This window comes from Python bivittatus, unplaced genomic scaffold, assembly GCF_059951505.1.
Source record: "Python bivittatus isolate LINGU-HERP-01145 unplaced genomic scaffold, Pbiv_v1 ctg000180_np1212, whole genome shotgun sequence".
Taxonomy (NCBI): Eukaryota; Metazoa; Chordata; class Lepidosauria; order Squamata; family Pythonidae; genus Python; species Python bivittatus.
The window spans coordinates 3,308,327-3,326,592 of record NW_028277047.1 but is presented as its reverse complement, the minus strand read 5'-3'; the positions used below and the strand labels follow the sequence as shown (position 1 = coordinate 3,326,592).

Below are 18,266 nucleotides of genomic sequence, written 5' to 3'. Positions count from 1 at the left end.
TATTAGGTATAATGAGCAGCTAGACTCAAAATTGATCAGTCCAAAGCCTGATGGGGCCATTATTCTCATACCTTCTGGTGTAACAACGTGAAACTGATTTTTTTTTTTAAAAATCTAACCAGACCATTAGTCACTACCTAATTATCTATTTTATTGGTGACTCTGGGTTTTCCTTAGTTTGATAAGGTTACTTTCCTTCCCTGGCCAACAACATCCAAGAGAATTAGGAGACAGGAAAACAGTATCATAAAAATAAATGAGGAAACACCATCTCCTTATAACTGAACTTTACTTCAGCCAAGTCTTCTTAATGCACTCGGTTAAGTTTGACGGATTTAAAAATATTTAAAACAAGGCAGTGTCTGCAAACAAGGTAGAATTCGCTTGATGAAAAAAAGAGCGTAACTTTTCTAAGTCAACAAAGAGAACTTTGCTCCAACCTCCTTTTCAAAACCCTGGTTAGTGTACAAACAGCACATGCCAAAGCGGAAGCTTTTAAAACATTTATTAGAAGGGGATTTCTTGAGCCATGATATCAGTGTGTTGGAAGGGGGACGCTTTGCTACAAGAAAGAGCTGATTCGATCAAACTGTCCAGGGTTACGTCCAGAAAGAAAACGGAGCTCCATCCGACCCTCGCTGGTGCTGGCTATTTCAGCATGGAGACGATTTAATATAAGAGAAAGAAAAAGGGTTAGGTTAGGAATGGCTCCTGAATAAACACAGAAAATATCATCTTACAAGCCTGTGGCTTTGTACAGAGGTGAACAAATCTGTTTTTTAGCGCTCTACCCTTTTCATGGGGCAGGAAACCAAAAGGGAACAAACGGATTGCTTGGCTCGGAAAAGAACTAAATTCACCTTTTTCATGTTGCAGCCACTTGCGTTCCAGATAATACTGATAACAGCTCTCAAACTCCAGATCTGTGTAGTTGGAAACCTGGATAGGAACAAAAGGATCCAGGGCGGCGAAGCCTTTCTGGAGTTCGGAAAAGAATGGGAAAAGTGAGAATGACTGAATGCCCTGAGATCAGATAGTTGAGATTCTCTCAGCTCGTCCAAGAGAATGAGTGGAATTAACTTGAATGGGAAACCCACGTTGTTTGACTACAACAGTCGCTCCTTCTGAACATTAACCAGGCCAATTAGGGTGATGAGAGTTGGGCTCTGTTAAGAGCTGGTTGCCAACTCACCCCTTTGCCACCATGAAGGCAAACCAGCCCAACTCACCTGTCCCAGCAATTCATGGGGCAAGTAAAGTCGGCGGGGTGTGAAGGGTGATCCTGTTTGGCTGAGAGTGACCACGATGGCCCCGCCTGTCTGAAAACACATAGAAAACAACACGTCAGGGCCGCAAGCCCACCCATGGTCAGCCTCCTAAAAGCTGCAGCGTCTCCCTTGGCTCTGCATTGCCTTAGCAGCCTGGTAGGAAGACACTATCCCCCAAAATGTAGGCCTTCTCCTCACCCAATCGTTGGCCACCATCTTCCTTAGATGGTGTAACAGTGTCAGCTCCTCCACAGAGACCTGAAGAGGAACAGAGAGAAAAATCCCACATATTCAGCAAGATGGTAACTTTGGAAAAAGACACTACGCCACTCTCGTGAAGGACTCCACCCTAAAGTCTGGGAGGCTGCAGAGGGTGGATGTTGAGAGTGGCAGACCAGGATAAAAAGGGGGAGGTGAGGGGAAGAGCCTTAATTCTCCAAGCAGCGGTAGAAACCATGTCTGTTTGCTGCAGTATATTGGTTAGACATTCACCCCCAAACTCACGCTGTCATCACTTCAATGTTCAACCCAGAAAGCTGATTGCTGTTTAAAATGTTTCGACCTAACCAAGTGGGCCTTCCAGCAATTCCTGGATCACAACTTCCAGCAGCCTTGGCCAATATGGGAAGAGATCCTGGGCTCTGTAGTTGAGCATCACCTGGAAGGCTCCAGATTCTCCACCTTGTGCTACTAAGGTTACTGGTGTGCCCGGGGAATCATGGCCTAGCCATACTTAAACCAAACGTCACTTAAGGTGATATACAGGCCACATCAACAAGGGAACCTACATTCTGCCTGTTTTTTTCCAATGTTGTCCTTCCCCAAAGAGTGTTGATTCCATCCACAGCCACAAGCATTCGGAAAGATCCCTGGCAACACTGCTGCTTCAGCTCTTTCAAGATCACCCCGACGGTATCGCTGGCATATTTCACCCAAGCCAATCCCTAAGGAGGAAGAAGAGAAACGGGCTGGCCATCTTGCCACCTAGCATAACTGTGCTACAAACCCGTGCCTCCATTGTTTCTGGGATGACGATGAAATCCCACTTTCATTTTGTAGAACTCAAGGTGGCTTCCATAATGCCTCCGCCTCCTGTTTTCCCCACCACCAAGGCCTTGTGATATGAGCTTGATGTAATTCAACAGTCATAGTAAATGAATTCCACGATTCCTCCAGTTTTAATGTACACCTCACCTTCTCAGTCAAGTCTATCAGAGGACAGCCTTCTTCTGTGACATCTCGCTTGCCCCACGTGTACCTCTGTTGTGTTTTGATCTGCAGTACAGAGAGACAATTGAAAAAAGTCTCACTAAATGAAATGGAAATGTCTGATTATGAAGCAACTCAGGTTGGAGGTAGGGTTGCTATTGGGAAGCCCACAAGCAGGACGTGAAAAACAAAAGATATCCAGAAATACCTGGAGGCTCCATTATAGTTTTCCAAAAAGAAGCTGACAGAATAAAACAATCTTAGGGCAGAAGTAGAAGGAATCTTCTTTTTTTTTGCCACATCAAATCACAGAATGAAAGGGACCTTACATTTTTGGGGGGGGAAAATCCACTAAATTTAGATACCTGATCACTCTGCTTCTTGAGGAGAAGGTGGTTTGTTTGTTTTTTTTGGTTTTTTTGCTCCGATAAAAGTCAGAAATGAAGAAAGGAAGAATGTGAGTTTAAGATTACAGATGTATTACAAAAAGTTTCTGTTAGGAAAATGCCCCTTTGGGTTGTGAAAGGAGGTGGGGATATAATCAGGCTCCATGTAATAAACGGGAAGTGAAGAGTGGGAGTTTCCTCTCTCGCTTCCAAAAGCTTAACAGAGTTGCTGCCAACCTGGGTCAAAATCTGTTTGTTGGTGATTCTGAAATTCTTCAGCCAGTCTGCAGCTTCAATTGGCTGGTCGAACCGCTCGTTGTTGTAGGAAGATGGCAGCAATTCTTTACAATTCTTCACCCAGAGGTGAGCTGTAGCAGAAAGAGATAGACAGACCGTGGGGCCAAGAAACACCCCAAGTGTCTGATTCCAATATCAGAGGTCCATCTTCTGCCACACGTCGGCAGAAAAGACACCGATCCTGTTGAAGCATCGACAAATGAAATGGCCTTCTTTTTAAGAAATCTTCCCCTGGGCTTCGTAAGGATTCTGTTCTCAAGGATACTTCCCAAACTTTAAAAAGTGAGGGCAGATCACAGCCCTAGCAGGTCCGTTTTAATTCGTGATGCTGACAGTGGAGGTACCAGGAAAAGCATAAAGAGAGGGACCTGGGGAATCAAGTGCATTTAAAGATGGTGGGTTTAAGCAGCTTGCTGTTATCTCAAGCAGTCTTAGGGGGCAGGAATAACCAAGCTCAAGGAGAGAAGGATTATCTGTTTACCTGCACAGATCACTCCAAAGCCTGAATGGAACTGGCTTAACTGAATATTGGCATGGCCAAATATACTCTGAGGGATGTATTCCCCTCTGGAAGCTATTCTTAATGTCCATCACTTAATCGATCGATGGGTATGTCACCAAACGATCAAAATGCAGAGGCCCAACAGAGCTAAGTCCACTTTAACAATATGAAAGGAACCCCCCCCGCTGCATAACTTATTCAAGCTACAGTTCTCTGCCCCCATGGGAGCTGGACTGGGAAAAGTGGAGTTCAACCAAGGGAGGGCTTGAGATGAAAAGAACTCCAGAAGAGAGAAAAGCAGGCTTGGACTAATTCAGGAGAAAGAATTCAGCGTCCTGAAAATCAGGCTTCCACGGGGAACATTTTGTTCAGGTTCTGCTTCTTAGGCACGTGGGTGAAATGGTTTCTGCTTTCCAAGACAACTATTTGGAACACCTTAAAAAAAATGCACAGTGTCTTTAACTGCCCCCGGATCCCTATAAGCTAATGGCCGGAACACAAAGCTCAAGAAAAAGTTAGAGGGCCTGGGAACATAAAAATGCAGAGTACTTTTACGGGTCATCACGTTATGGCTTCTGCACGGAAGCCACAGCTTCTGGCCAACGCGGACGATGTGCTGCTCTTACCGTCTGGAATGTGAACGATGACCCAGTTCTGCCTTGCGCAATAATGGACGGCGTGACAAAGAACCATGGTTTTTCCTGTACTTTTCTCCCCATCTTCAAGAACAAGCTGTTAAGGAAACCATGGCTGTACCCATCATCTGTACTGTGGGAGAATGTGCACGCCTCTTTTCCTCCTGTGGGCTGAAATACGTTTTGCATGAGAGTCTCATCTGTGGCTTTTTCCTGATTCCCAAGGTCATCCCCACATACCATTAAGAGGGCAGAGTGAAGAGGGAATGTAATATTATCTGTGGTGTGTGCACAGATAAGTCTCTTTTCTATGATGAATGGCAAGGAAAGCTGAGTCCTCCATCCAAAATCATGGCTATAGGATCGCAGGTCTTTAGAACTGGAAGGGATCCTGGAGACCACTCAGTCTAACTGCTTTATCATGAGGACAAGAAACTTGCCTTATTCATTTAGTGAAAGAACAGCAACAAGATACATAGTAGGGTCACAGCTCTATTTCAAAGGATACAGATGAGATAGCGGATGGCCGGGTGAGCAAAGTTGGTCTGTTTTAAGTAGCTGAGGAGTTCTACAGCTGGCTGTCGAATCATGATGCAGGTTTCGTTGAAGGTTTTCATCTGTCGGGAAAAGAGAAAACAGAAGGTCAAGCCCTTCAGAAAGATCATTTCAGCAAGGTAAAGGTAAAGTTTTGGCTCAAGGGAGGAATAGCTAACCCTTGATGGCCCAGCACAGGGTTAATGGTATGCCCAAGCTGTAAAATTTAGAAAGGAAGGGACGTCACCTGCATCTTGAAGCGGGGTGGTAGCCCATGAGGGAAAATCTCCTTCACCTCTTCTGGAGAGATGCTGTAATAGTGACCTACATGCTCTTCACTATGCTTGGCCTGCAGGATTGAAAGAAGGACACGTGAGGCTGAAATCAGTCCACGTTGCTCATCAAGCCCAACTGTTTTCTGGTCCTTTTGTTTTGGAAACTACAACGAAATCCCAGGAGCTGGGAGAACTGCATGAAGGAATTACGAATGGCTGGAATGTGTTGCTGCAAGAAGAAGACATCTTGTCATTTTTCCACAGGGTAGGGGTATCTAGAGAGCTTTGGATATGAGCAACTAAGCCTTCATCCAATTATTCTTCCTGTCTTGGGGTACAACAAAATGTGGGACTGAGAATGCCTTTAGCCCAGCGGGCTAAGATTTCTGGGAGTTGCCTCTCGATGCACTGGCAATCTCGAGCTGAGAAAAATAGGTTTAAATCCCTTTCCAGCATCAGCTTTGGGTGCCTATATCCACATTGGGTTCATTTGTTCCAAGCAACATGCAAGATCAGTTGCCTGGCAACAGATAGACTCTGGATGGCAGAGGCTGCCCCTGTGCTTCTGCAGATGCTGGGAGGGTGTGTGTGTGTGCGTGTGTTACGCGACAGGGTCTGCCTGCCTGTTGCGGTTTCCATGGAGACCCCCAGAAGATTCAGCAAGGGGGGGAAAAAACTCCCAATGGCAGAGGCGGCTATAAAACCTCCCAAGGACAGTTTTGCCCGCCACATTCCGTGTGGCCGTGGCTCACATTGTAAAAATGAAGGTGACTGAAGACACCTTCTCCCCTACAGAAACACACCTAAGGGGAGCTCCTGATTTTTAGGACATGTTCCCTTTTCACAGCAGGGCTGTTTGATTATTTTCACAGCCACACAAGGGACCTTGGGTGTGAATGGCTGTTAGGTACCCCACGGTCTTACTTTCAAAAAATCTGCATCAAAAAGCTGCACGTTGGCAACTCACAGGACATCTCAAGCATGTTTGGCTCTTTATATAAAGAAGTAACTTAATTCCAGATTTTTTTAGGGGGTGCTTGCAGCTTTGTTATAGGTGATCTCCCAGGCAAACCCTCTGGAGGCTGTGGGTCAGCCCCACAAGGCAGCCCAGAACCAAAAATCAACTCCACAAGAAGACTAGAAGTCTACTTTCTTGGTAGGGTATAATAATAGATTTGGACACATGAAGACCCAGCTCTCTGGAGAAGGCTCTAATGCTAGGAAAGGTGGAAGGAAAGAGAAGAAGAGGATAATCAGCAGCAAGGGGATGGACTCAGTTACAGGGGCGATGGGGGCGCCAATGGGAGACTTGAAAGAACAGGTTAGGGGTAGATTATCATGGAGAAAATCTATCTATGCGGTCGCTAGGAGTCGAAAACGACTTGATGGCACATAACCAAAAAAATAATAATCTTGCAAGTCTTTGTGTGTTTCCTGATCTGGTTTACCCCAAAGGGATGACATCCCCACCCCAGCAATCCAAGTTAAGAAGATGCTGGAGAAAAGGCTAAGCAATGAAGCATACGGTTGCTTACATGCGTTCTAAAAAGATTGCCGGATTACATCAGATCCTTCAGTACAAATACAACTCAGTCTGGGTAAGGCAGTCAGCTTCCCAAATTAACATGGGCCTAGTCAAACTATAAATATTCTCCTTTGCTTGGCTCCAACCCTTGCCGGAGTCCACAAACCATTTGAAACACCCCTTCCAAGCTTCCACACCTCCTAATGTTAACTCACTGGGTCACTCTCACTGGTGAGGAAGATGTTTCTGAGCTTTTCTGGCTGAAGCTGGGCATTCTGGGTTGTCATTGTCCTGTGCCAGGTTCTGGGATAGAGAAAGCCGTCCTGTTCCAGCTATGGAGAGAAATAGCCTTGCGTGAGTGAGAAGACTGAATTCTCCCTTAGTAAAGAGTGGTTCTCACTGAAGATCTCTTTGCCTTTCAAAATGACAGCTATAACAGGAAAAGTGAGCTGCTAGTTCTTTAAAAAAATAAAATGGCCTATTTAAAAACAAAGGAGTAGTTGGGTTTGCTTTGCCTGAAGAAGAAAAGATCAAAGGGAGGTAACAGAATAGCCTTAAAATGTGAGAAGGATTGCCATGCAGAGGTTGGGACAAACTTATTCTCTACAGTGGTTCTCAACCTCAGCAACTTTAAGATGTGTGGATTGTTTCTTTTGGCCAGCAGATAGCAGCTCTTGAAGATATAAAATCTTCCCCCAATAGATAGGCAATTTGTTCTCCTTCCTTAAAGCAGTGTTTCTCAACTCCGACAACTTTAAGATGTGTGGACTTCAACTCAGAATTCTGCATTTCCAGACTCTGCATTAGAGCAGGAGTTTCCTTAAGGTAACAGCTGTTTCACAGAGAGTACAGGTTAGATTTCCCCCCTCTGGTGGCATTCAAATAGAGCAGAAAGAGTTTTTTCCCCCCAAATGAAGGTTACATTATCTCAGAAGTTGTCTAATATGGGTGGGTCCAGAGCTACCAGTGGACAGGTCCACCTTTTTTTCCTCCCTGCACCCCATCCTATTCTTCAGGGGAGGAGACAGATTACTTTTGCTGGAAGGAAAATCTCATACAGCTGCCAAGGATGGGGCCAACATTCCAAACAAAAGCAAGCAGACTCTGAAACCAAAAACCCATAAGGTGGAGCTGTTTTTACAGGGGATCTCCATTCCTCATTAGCCACCTGATTTAGGTAGCCACTCACAAGAAACCAAGATTTCCTGTTTTTCCAGCTGTAGAACAGCTAAAAGAACTGCATGATTGTGATCCCTTTCAGCCAGAATATACCCCCTCCCCAAAAGCCATTCCCTGTGCCAAGATCAGAGATAGGTGGGTGAACTCACCTTGCATCCCTGAAGGATGAGTTTTCTCAAACTCCTCAACATTGTCCCTGCCAATAAGAACAGCAGTTATTTTGAACAAAAGGTAGCAAAACATTTATTTTAGGCAGCATTTCACTTTTTAATCTTCTGAAAGCCAAGTACTGACAGGCTATTAGATAACTCCCTTGAAGGCCTAAGTGAAAAAGTCAGTGTCCATGTCTACTAGAGACCAGCAAACGACCTTTAGAAAACATGTAAGAAACAAAAGTTGTCTTCCTTCATTGCCTTTCATCATCACAAAATATACAATGGGTTTTCCAAGAAAATTCTGCACTGCTCCCATTCAACCATGCCTTTTCCAAGCAGCTTAACTCTCAGTTTTCAGTGCTTTGCCTTCCAACCTCCAGCACTGAACATACTTGGTTCTTTTATTTATTTATCAATTTATTTATGTATTTATATTTATTAAATTTATATGATGCCCATCTCCCCCAGAGGGTGACTCCGGGGGGCTTCTTGCTGGATTGTTTAGTGCAGTTTTTTCCCTTCAAGTTTGTTTCTTCTGCAGTCTCCAAGGTTACCTTCCTCTTATGCGTGGGACTTTAGGAATCCACTCTTGGCTCTATTTTCATATATATTTTAAGAGTACATTTTAAATTCACTTTCTGTGGCAGGGAATTCCAAATTCTGATACACTTTCTAGCATCTGCTCACACAGCAAAAACAGAAAGAGAGAACAAACCAAAGCATTTTTTTTTCAAATAAACTCAGTTCCAAGATTTTAGTTCTGAAGTTACTAACCTCTTGATGACTAGTTTTTTAGGTTATATAAATGTACCTATAATGGAAGAAATAAAACATGATTACTTGTTATAGCAGGATTATTTCTACAAAGAGCAAAAAATGATGGATTCAACCTGAGTGCAAACTTGCCAGAAGGAACTTTGACAATATGTTTTACATGTCTGTTTTGTCAAAGAGGTAGAGAGATTAAGTTTGCCCATTTTAAACACCCCACTAGTTTATAACCTCTATCTGGAACACTACAAACGTACTTAAACTTTATTATCTGAAGACAGATTAGAACATTTGCAATGTGTTATTGTAAATGCAACCATCAAAACCAGCAACTGCTGCATAGCTTCCAAGAACAAAACTTGCAACATTTAATGCAAGTTGGAGAACCACAAAACAGCCAGCCACATTTTAGCTTGGTGAGTTGTGTGAATCTGGCTTGTGGTTAGTTCATGGCTGAATGTATTGTGCAAGTTTCAGATAGCTGAGTAAACCCTGTCATGAATAGGTATGTTGTGTGAATAGAGTCCCAGTACAGACTTTTCCTGTTCCAACTGGGGAGTGCAACAGGAATAATGGAAACAATAGTTGACCATCAAGGATGCAAGTGAAAATGGTTTTGATTTATCTGTGGCTCAAGTGAGGCATTAACTTGATAATTGAATTCACTCATTTTCAGGGTTCACACAACATACTGGGTCATAAACTAACCAACTGGGTGGGATTCACACAACATGCTAAACCAGCTTAAACAATCCAAGGTGAAAACTAACCAAATTCAGCATATAGTATCATTGCAGCTACTCGCTCTAACACACAGCCAGGGTATTGTGCAAATCAAGTCAGCATGCCCAGGCTATTTTATTTTATTGATTGGTTATGTACATAACCCACGTTTCATTCAGGAGCTCAAGACACCACACAGTGTTCCCTCCTCCCCTTTTTCTCCGTAACATCATCCCTGTGAGGTTCTTTAGGCTGAAAAAAGGTGACTGATCCAAAGTCACCTGGTGAGCAGCCATAGCTGAGGATGGCCCTGCACCTGGGCAATCCACATTTTCATTGTTAAGGCTGTGTGAACACAGCCAACTAAAGACCCACCGTCGAAGCATCATGCCCTTCCTCCGAGAACTTCTGGGCAGAACACAGAAAGCTGTCCACTCTCCACTTCCTAGCTCCTACACCCAGCAGCCTGCCCCAATTTGGAGGACCCCAAATTGGGAAAGCCTGCCCAACAACCCTGCGAGGTAGGCTAGATCGACAGAATAGCAACTGGCTCAAGGACGAGACGTTGGTTGCTCGCGCGTTCGTATCTATACGTTATACGGAAAGACAGGACGGGTGGGCGGGGGTGTCTAGTTCTGTGGCCCCCAAACCTCCCGCCAACTGAGGAGAAACGCTGAGGAGAGACTGGGCTAAAAGCAAAACAGCTCCGAAGAAAGGACTGGCCGGCCCCGCCTTCCGCGAAAGACGAAAGAGGGCCCACAAAAAACGGGGGGGAAAGCCAACCGACGTGCTACTTCGCTGTTAAAGTCTAAATCTCGCAGTTCCCTCAGGAGCTTTCCGCCTTCCTGGGCGCCGCCATCTCAACCCGCCGCGCGCGAGAGACGAACGGCGTCTTCGCGTTCGACCGACGGGTCCTCCGAAGGGACAGAAGTCCTCCGTCCGGGCTCTTTCCCCCGCGCGAGCGCGCGCGCCTCCCACAGAAAGACGGCCTCCGCTCTCCTGGCAGGCAACGTCGGTTGGCGGCCGGACTGGGGGGCGTGCCCGTCCGCCGGGCGCCCGGCGTTGATTGGCAGGTGCCCGCGCCCCGCCCCTCCCCTCCGAGACGGGGAGGCAGGGCGACATCCAGCGCAGGGGGCGTTGAGAGAGGGAAGAAGAGGGGGGGTTAAAAAAAATCAGAGGGAGGCGTGGGCGTGGCCAGGGCGCGCTCGAGCGCGAGGCAGGGGCGCGCACGCGCGCGCTGAGGCAAGAGCGCCGTCGCTGCCGCCGCCGCCGCCGTTGCCGTCGTCGTCAAAGCGGCCGCCGCCGCCGCCGCCGTCCCCTCTCGCTGCCGCCATTTTGGATCCGCGGCCGCCCTCGGCGCGGAGTGAGGGGCGAGCGAGCCCGGGCCGCCGCCGCCGCCGCCCCTGCCGGAGCGCGAGCCGCCCTCGCTCTGGCCTCGCCCGACCGCCAGGCAGGCAGGCGGGCGGGCATCAAGCAGCCATCCGGGCGGGGGGCCCGGCCTGCGGGATGAGGCGGCGCGGAGGCGCCCGAGCCGGGCCTCGCCGTGATACGGTGAGTGAGGGCCAGCCGGGGAGGCGGCGGCGGGGTCCGTGCCACCGCCCTGACAGCTAGGCCCCTGCCTGGGCCGAGGCGGGGAGGCTCCTTGACAGACTTCGCGGGGCGAGGGAGGGAGTACCTGCTTCGCCCGCCCGCAGGCCCCTCTCGGCTGCGGTGGGGAGGGGAAAGGGGGCTCCCTGCAGAGGCGGGATAGGAAGAAAAAGGAGGAAAATCCCATTTTTGGGGGGGGAAGGGGTGGAACCCGCGAGGAAGCTCCTGGATTTGCCCCAGTTTGGCTTGTTGCTGTTCCAAAGTGCAGGTTTGGTATCTAAGCACGCCCGCTGTGTGAGGTGCCTGCCTGTGTGTGTGATGTGTGTGCACACTTTTATCTGAGCGTGTATTATGTGTGTGTGTGCGCACGTTGTGAGTATATTATGTCTGTGTGCACCCGTTTATGGGGGGTGTAATTTGTATGTGTGTGCGTTTGTGTGCATCCGTTGATACATGCATGTGGGAGTGTACTTGCAATGATATATGTGCATGTGAGTGTATCTGCATTTATATATGCATAGGTGTATACCTGTATACCTGTGCACAATACATCCCTCCCCCATATATATATATATATATATATATATATCAGAGAGGATTGCTTAAGAGAGCTGCTTGACCTCCACTTGGGGGAAGGGGGGGCCCTATTCTGGCAAAGGATCTTGGGGGGGGACTTGTCATGTGTTGGTGTGGTGGGGAGGCTTCCTGGCTACCTTCTTTGGGGGAGTTTGGCTGAGTTGGTTGCAGCTTCACAGCTTTACTTTGCATGTGAAGCATTTTGGGATTTTGTTCACACACTTGTCCTTGGTTTTTTACAGCTTTGAGGGCAAGGTGGGGTATGTTGCAATAGGGGGATTTGCACATGGAATCCTTGTGGGATTCCCTCGTGTTGGGAGTTTGTGTTGTCGGATTCTTGCAGCCTCATCGTAGGTAAGTGGGTGTGGAAGTGTTGAATGGGATGGATCCTCACTGTTTACACTGGAGGTTTTGATACGATCCCAGAATTCTTGCTTTTGCGTGAAGTCTTCCTCTTCTTAATTGTGAGGTATTTGTGTGTGCTTGTTCTTTTGTGTGTCTATGTGTAGACTTTTAGTTCTAGGTATTGGGTAAATTTATTTAGAAAAATTCTTTTTGGTCATCAATAAGATGGGAATTCAGATGGTTGAACATTGTAAAGTGGGAGTGGCTCTTGACCACACATTTCCATAGTTGGAAACTTTGATAGAAGTTTGCTAGGTAAACTTGATTTCCAGGAACTATTGCTGGGTGCTCCCAGCTTGATCACTATGTACATGCTGAAGATTGATTTCTTGGAATTACCTCAGAGCTGCCATATATCTTGCATAAAATATATTTCATTTGTTGGGAGTAGCATAGTGTGCGATGTGCACACTCTCATGCATAAACACACACGTGTTTTGTTTGATATACAAATGTTGGAAAACTCTCAGCCAATCACTGCTTCCTAGCGTGTCCACACACCACAATAGATCATCACACATGACAGATTACATGTGCTTTGCATGCTAATTTTATATTTAAATGTAGCCTTTGGCTCCCATATGGCAAAAGAGATTCTTGACAATCAGGTTACCTGTCTAGAACTGCCCTAGAGAGAGGCGCAGATCCTGAGCAGACAGTTTTATGAAAATTGTTAACAATGTTTGTTTTAGTAAGCCACAAAACGTAAGCTCCCATGGGCCTGTTCTTTTTGCAGATCATTTTGGGCTGTATAAAAAAATAGGAGAAAAGCTGTGCTGTATAAGACTTAAAAGTACATTCAGTATCGTATGTCCTGCAATGGCCAGCCAGAGGGGAAAGCAGGACTGTCATCTCATTATATTACTTGGAAATAAAATAAGCTATCAAGGCTGGTAACTCTGTGTGGCTTTTTTCTCATCTAGTGGGAATAAATAGCTTGCCTTCTATTTGTCCCTGAAACAAAACTTTAAGCCTCAGAGGTGTTGTTTTTGTTATTATTATCATTATGATTATGTATAAGGATTCTCCTTGTTTTCCTTTTCCTATCATCCTTGGATCTACAGCTACTTATCACTCATACCATGTATCACTTCCTATTGAATTGTTCGGAGTTTGATTTATTTTTTATTTTTTTGGACAGAATAAAAAGCCAGCCTTCCCCAGCTTGGGGAATTCCAGATGTGATGGGTTATGATTGCCCATCTGTCCCAGAAATCCTGTTAGTTGGGGTTCAATATATGTAATAAAACTTAGCTACTTCCCTGTTAATAGACTGTCAGAAACAGCCTTAATCTTGTCTTCTTATGAACTGTGGTCTTCCTGAACTATTAGGGCTAAAATTCCCAGAATCCCCAGCTATTTCAGCCATCAAGAATGGAGGAGAGACAGGGAGAGTGTCTCACAGCTTTTGAATGTGGGTGTGCAGCTGGAAGGCTTTTAGAGACTGGGACCTTCCTCCTTGTGTTGCAGAGCGAATGGTTCACCTGCTGAGAGTCGGTGCTCTAAGACCAAACCACTAGGGGGCAATAGCAAGATCAGATCTCCATCTGACTGAATGAAGGGGGGCTGCCCCCAAAATTTCACAGCATTACCAAATACACCACTTGGAAACAGCATCATAATTCCAGCTGTATTCCCAATGGCGTTTATACATTAAAAAAAAAAACAGCTAACCTGATTGATACCTATCTAAATAAAATTGGCTTTAAGTAGAAGAGAAGCAAGTCAGTATCAGTCGTTAAGTCGTGTCCGACTCTTCGTGACTCCATGAACCATATTGCGCCAGGCCTTCCTGTCCTTCACTGCCTCCCTGAGTTTGCTCAGTTTCATGCTTCAGTTTCAGTATCGGTACCAACAGTTAGATGTAGACGTGTGCAACAGAAAAGAGGAAAACAATTACAAAAGCAGGACACGAGGGTCTTCATGCGAGTGTTGCCTGCATCTTCCCCTTCTCAAAGCATACTTCCAGAATTATGAGGGCAAGACATTTGTCTCTAAGCATTTTTTGACATTTTAAGTGTTTTTTTAACATGTTTATGTGTAAAGCTAATGTTTTGTATTTGCGAAGCTAGAGTACACATAAGCTTTAGTCCCCTTTTTTTCAGGTCTACCTTACAATAATTCTGAATCCCTGTTCTTTGAAGGAAAATCATTCTCTGTGCTGTCTTTCTGTCAACAGTGAGAAGATGTTGGCTACAAACTTCTGGGAAGACCTACCCATGGACTGGGTGCCTGCTGTCTTTTAAGAAGAGAAACATTGCAACGGCACATACTGTGATGGACCCTCAGAATACTGCTATGTTAGGGTTGGGCTCTGGTTCTGAAGGGTTTTCTGGGAAAAGCCCCTCTACAGTTGCCACGGGTGCAACAGGAGTTAGGAGAGAAACAGAGCTAGATGGTAATGCAAAGGAGGAAGAGGAGGAGAAGAAGAGGAGTCGTGAGAAGAGTGGCAGCGATGGGGTTGGCAAGGATGGAAATCTGTCAGATGCCCAGCAGCAGTTTTCTGTGAAGGAAACAAACTTTTCAGAAGGGAATTTAAAACTGAAAATTGGCCTCCAGGCTAAGAGAACTAAAAAACCTCCCAAGAATTTGGAGAATTATGTCTGTCGTCCTGCCATAAAAACCACTATTAAACAACCCAGGAGGGTGCAGAAAGTTGTGAAGATGAGTGAGGAGAAGAACGATCCTGGATCTGCAAAGCAAGTGAGTTGTGCTTCTGTTTAAATTCTAGTTTGCTGTACAGGATCTGCTTCAGGACTGTGTTTTTTGTTTTTTTTTAATGATGCAGGACTGGCTTTCTGTTTCTCTTTCTCCCTCTTCAGTCTCTCTCCTCCCCTTGTCACAACTGTTTCACTTTAAAAACCAAATTGATGTTGGCTGCGCTCGTTCTATATTCTGTTTTAGACTGACCTGCAATCCAGTTTTGTAATTCCAAGAGTCCCATTCTTAGCAATAGTAACAGAAGAGATTTTGAGGGTTAAATGTGTTTGCCCAGCATTTATCTTGTTGCAGTTTTTATAACATTGTAGGGCTGGTTGGTATTATCCCAGTATTGTGGATAAAAATGCAGCACCTGAGAAGAGGCTGATTTCCTGCTAAGTTCAGGAGAAAGATGAAATTTAGACAGACAGATTCTTGATTTGTAGCTCAGGCTCTTAACCATTGATCAAGTAGCCCCAGATCTTGGCAATTGATCAGGGTTTGGTTGATAAGAAACGCAATTAATGGTTGATAGTTGTCTCTCAAAGACAGTTGTCTATGCTTTCCAGTTGCACCTGCAAACGAGCATGATCATGCTGCTTGAAGAACTAAGATAATCTTTCTTTATTAAATTTATATTTCGCTTTTCTTGATATAAACTGTGTGCATGCCCTGCTGTGCTCATAAGTTTTGACAAGCAACAAGACCTAGTTTAAAGACAAATGCTTCTTATGATGCGCGTTTGTTTCCTAAAGACCACCGGATAAGATGCATAAACTGTAGAGCTCAGTGGCAAGTGTGTATGTATATGGAATTAGAGCAGGTGGGAGTTGTAAGAGGAGAAATGTAGTGTAAAGAAGACAGGGATGATGTAGCGTATATCAGTTCATTGTGAACTGCAAGAGTTTTTTGGTAGTTGACTAGCAATAGAGATCATTTCTCTGGGGACAGGAGATTGTGAAAGCCCATATTCCAATCATTGTATTTTGAAGGTCAATGGGGAATTGTCTTGTAGAGGCTGAGTGTGCATATGTGTGTGGTAAGGTTTAAAACTCCATTCTGACCTTTCTCCCAGGTGACATTGGTTCACCTTCAGAACTCCACCCATGTTCATTCTGGCCTCACCAAAATACCCATGTCTTTGGAAACCTGGATTTCAGATATATTGGTAAACAAATGTCTGTGATACCTTCTGATTGGACTAGAGTTTATCTCTCCCTGCTTTCAGCGCCCATCAATTTATTTTTGTTAAAGTAATCCCATGGTGGCATTTATCTAATGCTTTCATTTGTGTGCCTAAAATGTTTTTCATACTTCAAAATTACTGCAGAGTCCTTTAAAAGTTAATATTCCCATTATAAAGATTGGAGATGTGAGAGGACTTTGTCCGAGCCATGCATTCCTAAATTGTCAGGTTCCTTTGAGCTTTGAATGATTCTTTGATCGTATAAAATGAAAAGTTAGATTCCAAGTATATATAGATGACAAAACCAGCTCCATTGGAAAAAGCTTTTTTTTTAAATACAAAAAAAATACATTTTTTTAAAAAATACATATATTTGTGTTCCTTTTCTCAAAACAGCTTAATTGTGTGAGCAGTTTTGAACCCATGCAATTGTTTATGCTTTAAAGATACTTTGGGAACTTTGCTAGGACATGACAGTGTTCTGTGATTTTTAGTGAGTCTAAAAATATCAGAAAATCCAGATGTTTTAATTCCAGAAATGAACCACCTGATAAAATATGCCCACCAGCTTCTTGTGACTCTGTAGACAGTTTTTGTTTAATTGCTTTCCATAATTCATGCCTCTAGCTGACGTTTCTCCATATAAGCTGGACCAGCGCTGCTAGCAGGCAATCTTCAAACTGCTGCAATACGTAACTATGCTAAAATTAGCCAAATGATTTATCTTCTGTACCTGTAACCGGGCCATTGTAGGAAAGCAGGAGCAAAACTCCGATTCCTCCGCTGTTACAATTTCAGTATCTAAGTCCCCCAGCCAAAAGAACCAATCCATATCTTGTCCTTTAAGGATAGCGACATCAAAATGGGAATTTTGTCAGAAAAGGCAAAATACTTGCATTCATCCCTTTTTTCTTTTGTCCAGCATTCTCTATAAATATTTATACTGCCCACCTGTTGAGACAGGGGTCTGTCTTTCTCTTCATTATTTTGCAGAGCAAGGAGAGGAAACCTACCATTCTCCAGATGTTGTTGGATGGTCACCACCTGTTATCCCTGAGCAATGTCTGTTTTGGCTGAGCGGTTGTACTTTTGCATAGCAAGAGCCATTTTAGAAGAGGAATTGTGTCTTTTTCCCCCACTCATCTGCTAAGAGGAAGGCCTCTTCTAAAATTAGAACAGTCTATCAGATCAAAACATTAGCAGTGTGATTTTCTTGATACCTCTTGTTGATTGCATATAAATGTATCTCCTACGTGATGATTTGGCATGTAAATGTATGGGAGAAAGGCAGATTTAAGGAACGTATGCATAGCCCTTATCAAAGAGAAATCATAGTGTTTAGCATAGACATTTTAGGAAAAGCACGAAGACAGTCATTACAAACACAAACAGTTAATAAAACTAGTAGGCTGAAATCTAATATGCCTGGAAAAAAAAGGGTTGGTTGATACCTAAAGTCGCTCTGCAGTGACAAATTTGAAATAATAAATAAGTAAAGAGTAACAAGAGTAGAAACCAAGCAGGCATCTTGGGGAATAAATTCACCAAACAGAATGCTACAGTTTCTAATGTTCTTTTCTACACACCACTTACCATTATTTGTATGGCCCCCTCTGGTGAGCAAATTTCTCCTCCAGGGATGCTTCACAACAAACTGTTTATCGGGATGTTTCCTCCTTTAAATCACAGCCATGGTCACGGTTGAAATTTGAAGAAGAAAGGAAGGTTAAATAATTTTTTTAAAAAATCTTTATTTGCAAAGGATGGTTCACAGGTAACGTTCTGGTCATCTCACACTTCCGTGCTATTTTCAGAATGTTTATTTTCTGTGTTGTGAACCTCAGGGGCAGCAACTTCCCTTTTTCCTCTGCTTGCTATTTTTAGAAGTGCTTTATAAGTTATTAAAAGAAATAACAAGGAATTTTAATACTAAAGTTGGGGATATTGGCGTAAGTGGAGTCTTTTATTAAAAGTGAAATTATCTTTTGAGTGTAACACCCAGAATGCTTCTGAATCTTTATCTCTTGACATAATAAGCCTTCTCCTTGTCATGGGCTGTCCAAATATAGGGAGCTTTCAGTCTCATCATTCCCCGCTGGCATGATGTAGATTGTAGTCCCAGCACAGCTAAAAGACTGACTTATGCAGCATATCACTACAAGATGCATGCCCAAATTGCAAAGTGCAGCAATTTGCAGCATAAGTTGCGAAGTGTGAGAAATGCGGGCGTGCACCTACAATGCTAAGGAAAAAGAAAGCTGCCTCAGGCCGAGGATTTTGTGTGACATAATAGGGCAGTAAGTTGTCCAACAGTTTTGTCAGAATTATTCATTGATCCCTAGGGCTTCTTTTG

At 44.4% G+C, this 18,266-nt stretch overlaps 2 protein-coding genes across 5 annotated transcripts in view; one reads left to right on the top strand and one right to left on the bottom strand.

Moving 5' to 3' along the window:
- Positions 1 to 488: 488 nt before the first annotated feature.
- DAP3 (death associated protein 3) lies at positions 489 to 10,381 on the bottom strand. 3 transcript variants are annotated; one of them, XM_007435757.3, is made up of 14 exons: positions 10,247 to 10,381; positions 8,740 to 8,776; positions 7,960 to 8,006; positions 6,847 to 6,963; positions 5,079 to 5,180; positions 4,806 to 4,914; positions 4,289 to 4,381; positions 3,101 to 3,231; positions 2,463 to 2,543; positions 2,057 to 2,212; positions 1,467 to 1,526; positions 1,230 to 1,319; positions 861 to 978; positions 489 to 648 (listed from the first exon to the last, which is right to left on the bottom strand). In XM_007435757.3, the coding sequence occupies exons 3-14, from the start codon at positions 7,999 to 8,001 to the stop codon at positions 563 to 565; spliced, it is 1,185 nt and encodes a 394-aa protein (XP_007435819.1). In that variant the 5' UTR covers positions 8,002 to 8,006; positions 8,740 to 8,776; positions 10,247 to 10,381; the 3' UTR covers positions 489 to 562. The 3 variants fall into 3 exon arrangements, with proteins under 3 accessions (XP_007435819.1, XP_007435820.1, XP_025027272.1); XM_007435758.2 differs by having other exon boundaries at positions 10,243 to 10,377; XM_025171504.2 differs by lacking the exon at positions 10,247 to 10,381 and adding an exon at positions 9,835 to 10,222.
- Positions 10,382 to 10,608: 227 nt separating this feature from the next.
- The window catches only part of ASH1L (ASH1 like histone lysine methyltransferase), a 51,194-nt gene continuing 43,536 nt past the window's right edge, over positions 10,609 to 18,266 (top strand). For both annotated transcript variants that reach the window (XR_015795536.1, XM_088137291.1), the window contains exons 1-2: positions 10,609 to 11,010; positions 14,207 to 14,730. Coding sequence is in view for 1 of the 2 variants with exons in the window: in XM_088137291.1 (XP_087993417.1) it covers positions 14,305 to 14,730 (426 nt within the window). In the remaining variant the exon portion in view is untranslated. The remainder of the gene's footprint in view (positions 11,011 to 14,206; positions 14,731 to 18,266) is intronic.

Bases quoted from the DNA above. Each gene is read 5' to 3' on its own strand.
- DAP3 (XM_007435757.3), bottom strand. From the start codon at position 8,001: ATGTTGAGGAGTTTGAGAAAACTCATCCTTCAGGGATGCAAG. The intron at 5,181-6,846 runs GTGAGTTAACAT...TCAATCCTGCAG, and splicing joins TCACCAGTGAGAGTGACCCA to GCCAAGCATAGTGAAGAGCA. The intron at 1,527-2,056 runs GTAGGTTCCCTT...GTTCCTCTTCAG, and splicing joins TGGAAAAAAACAGGCAGAAT to GTCTCTGTGGAGGAGCTGAC.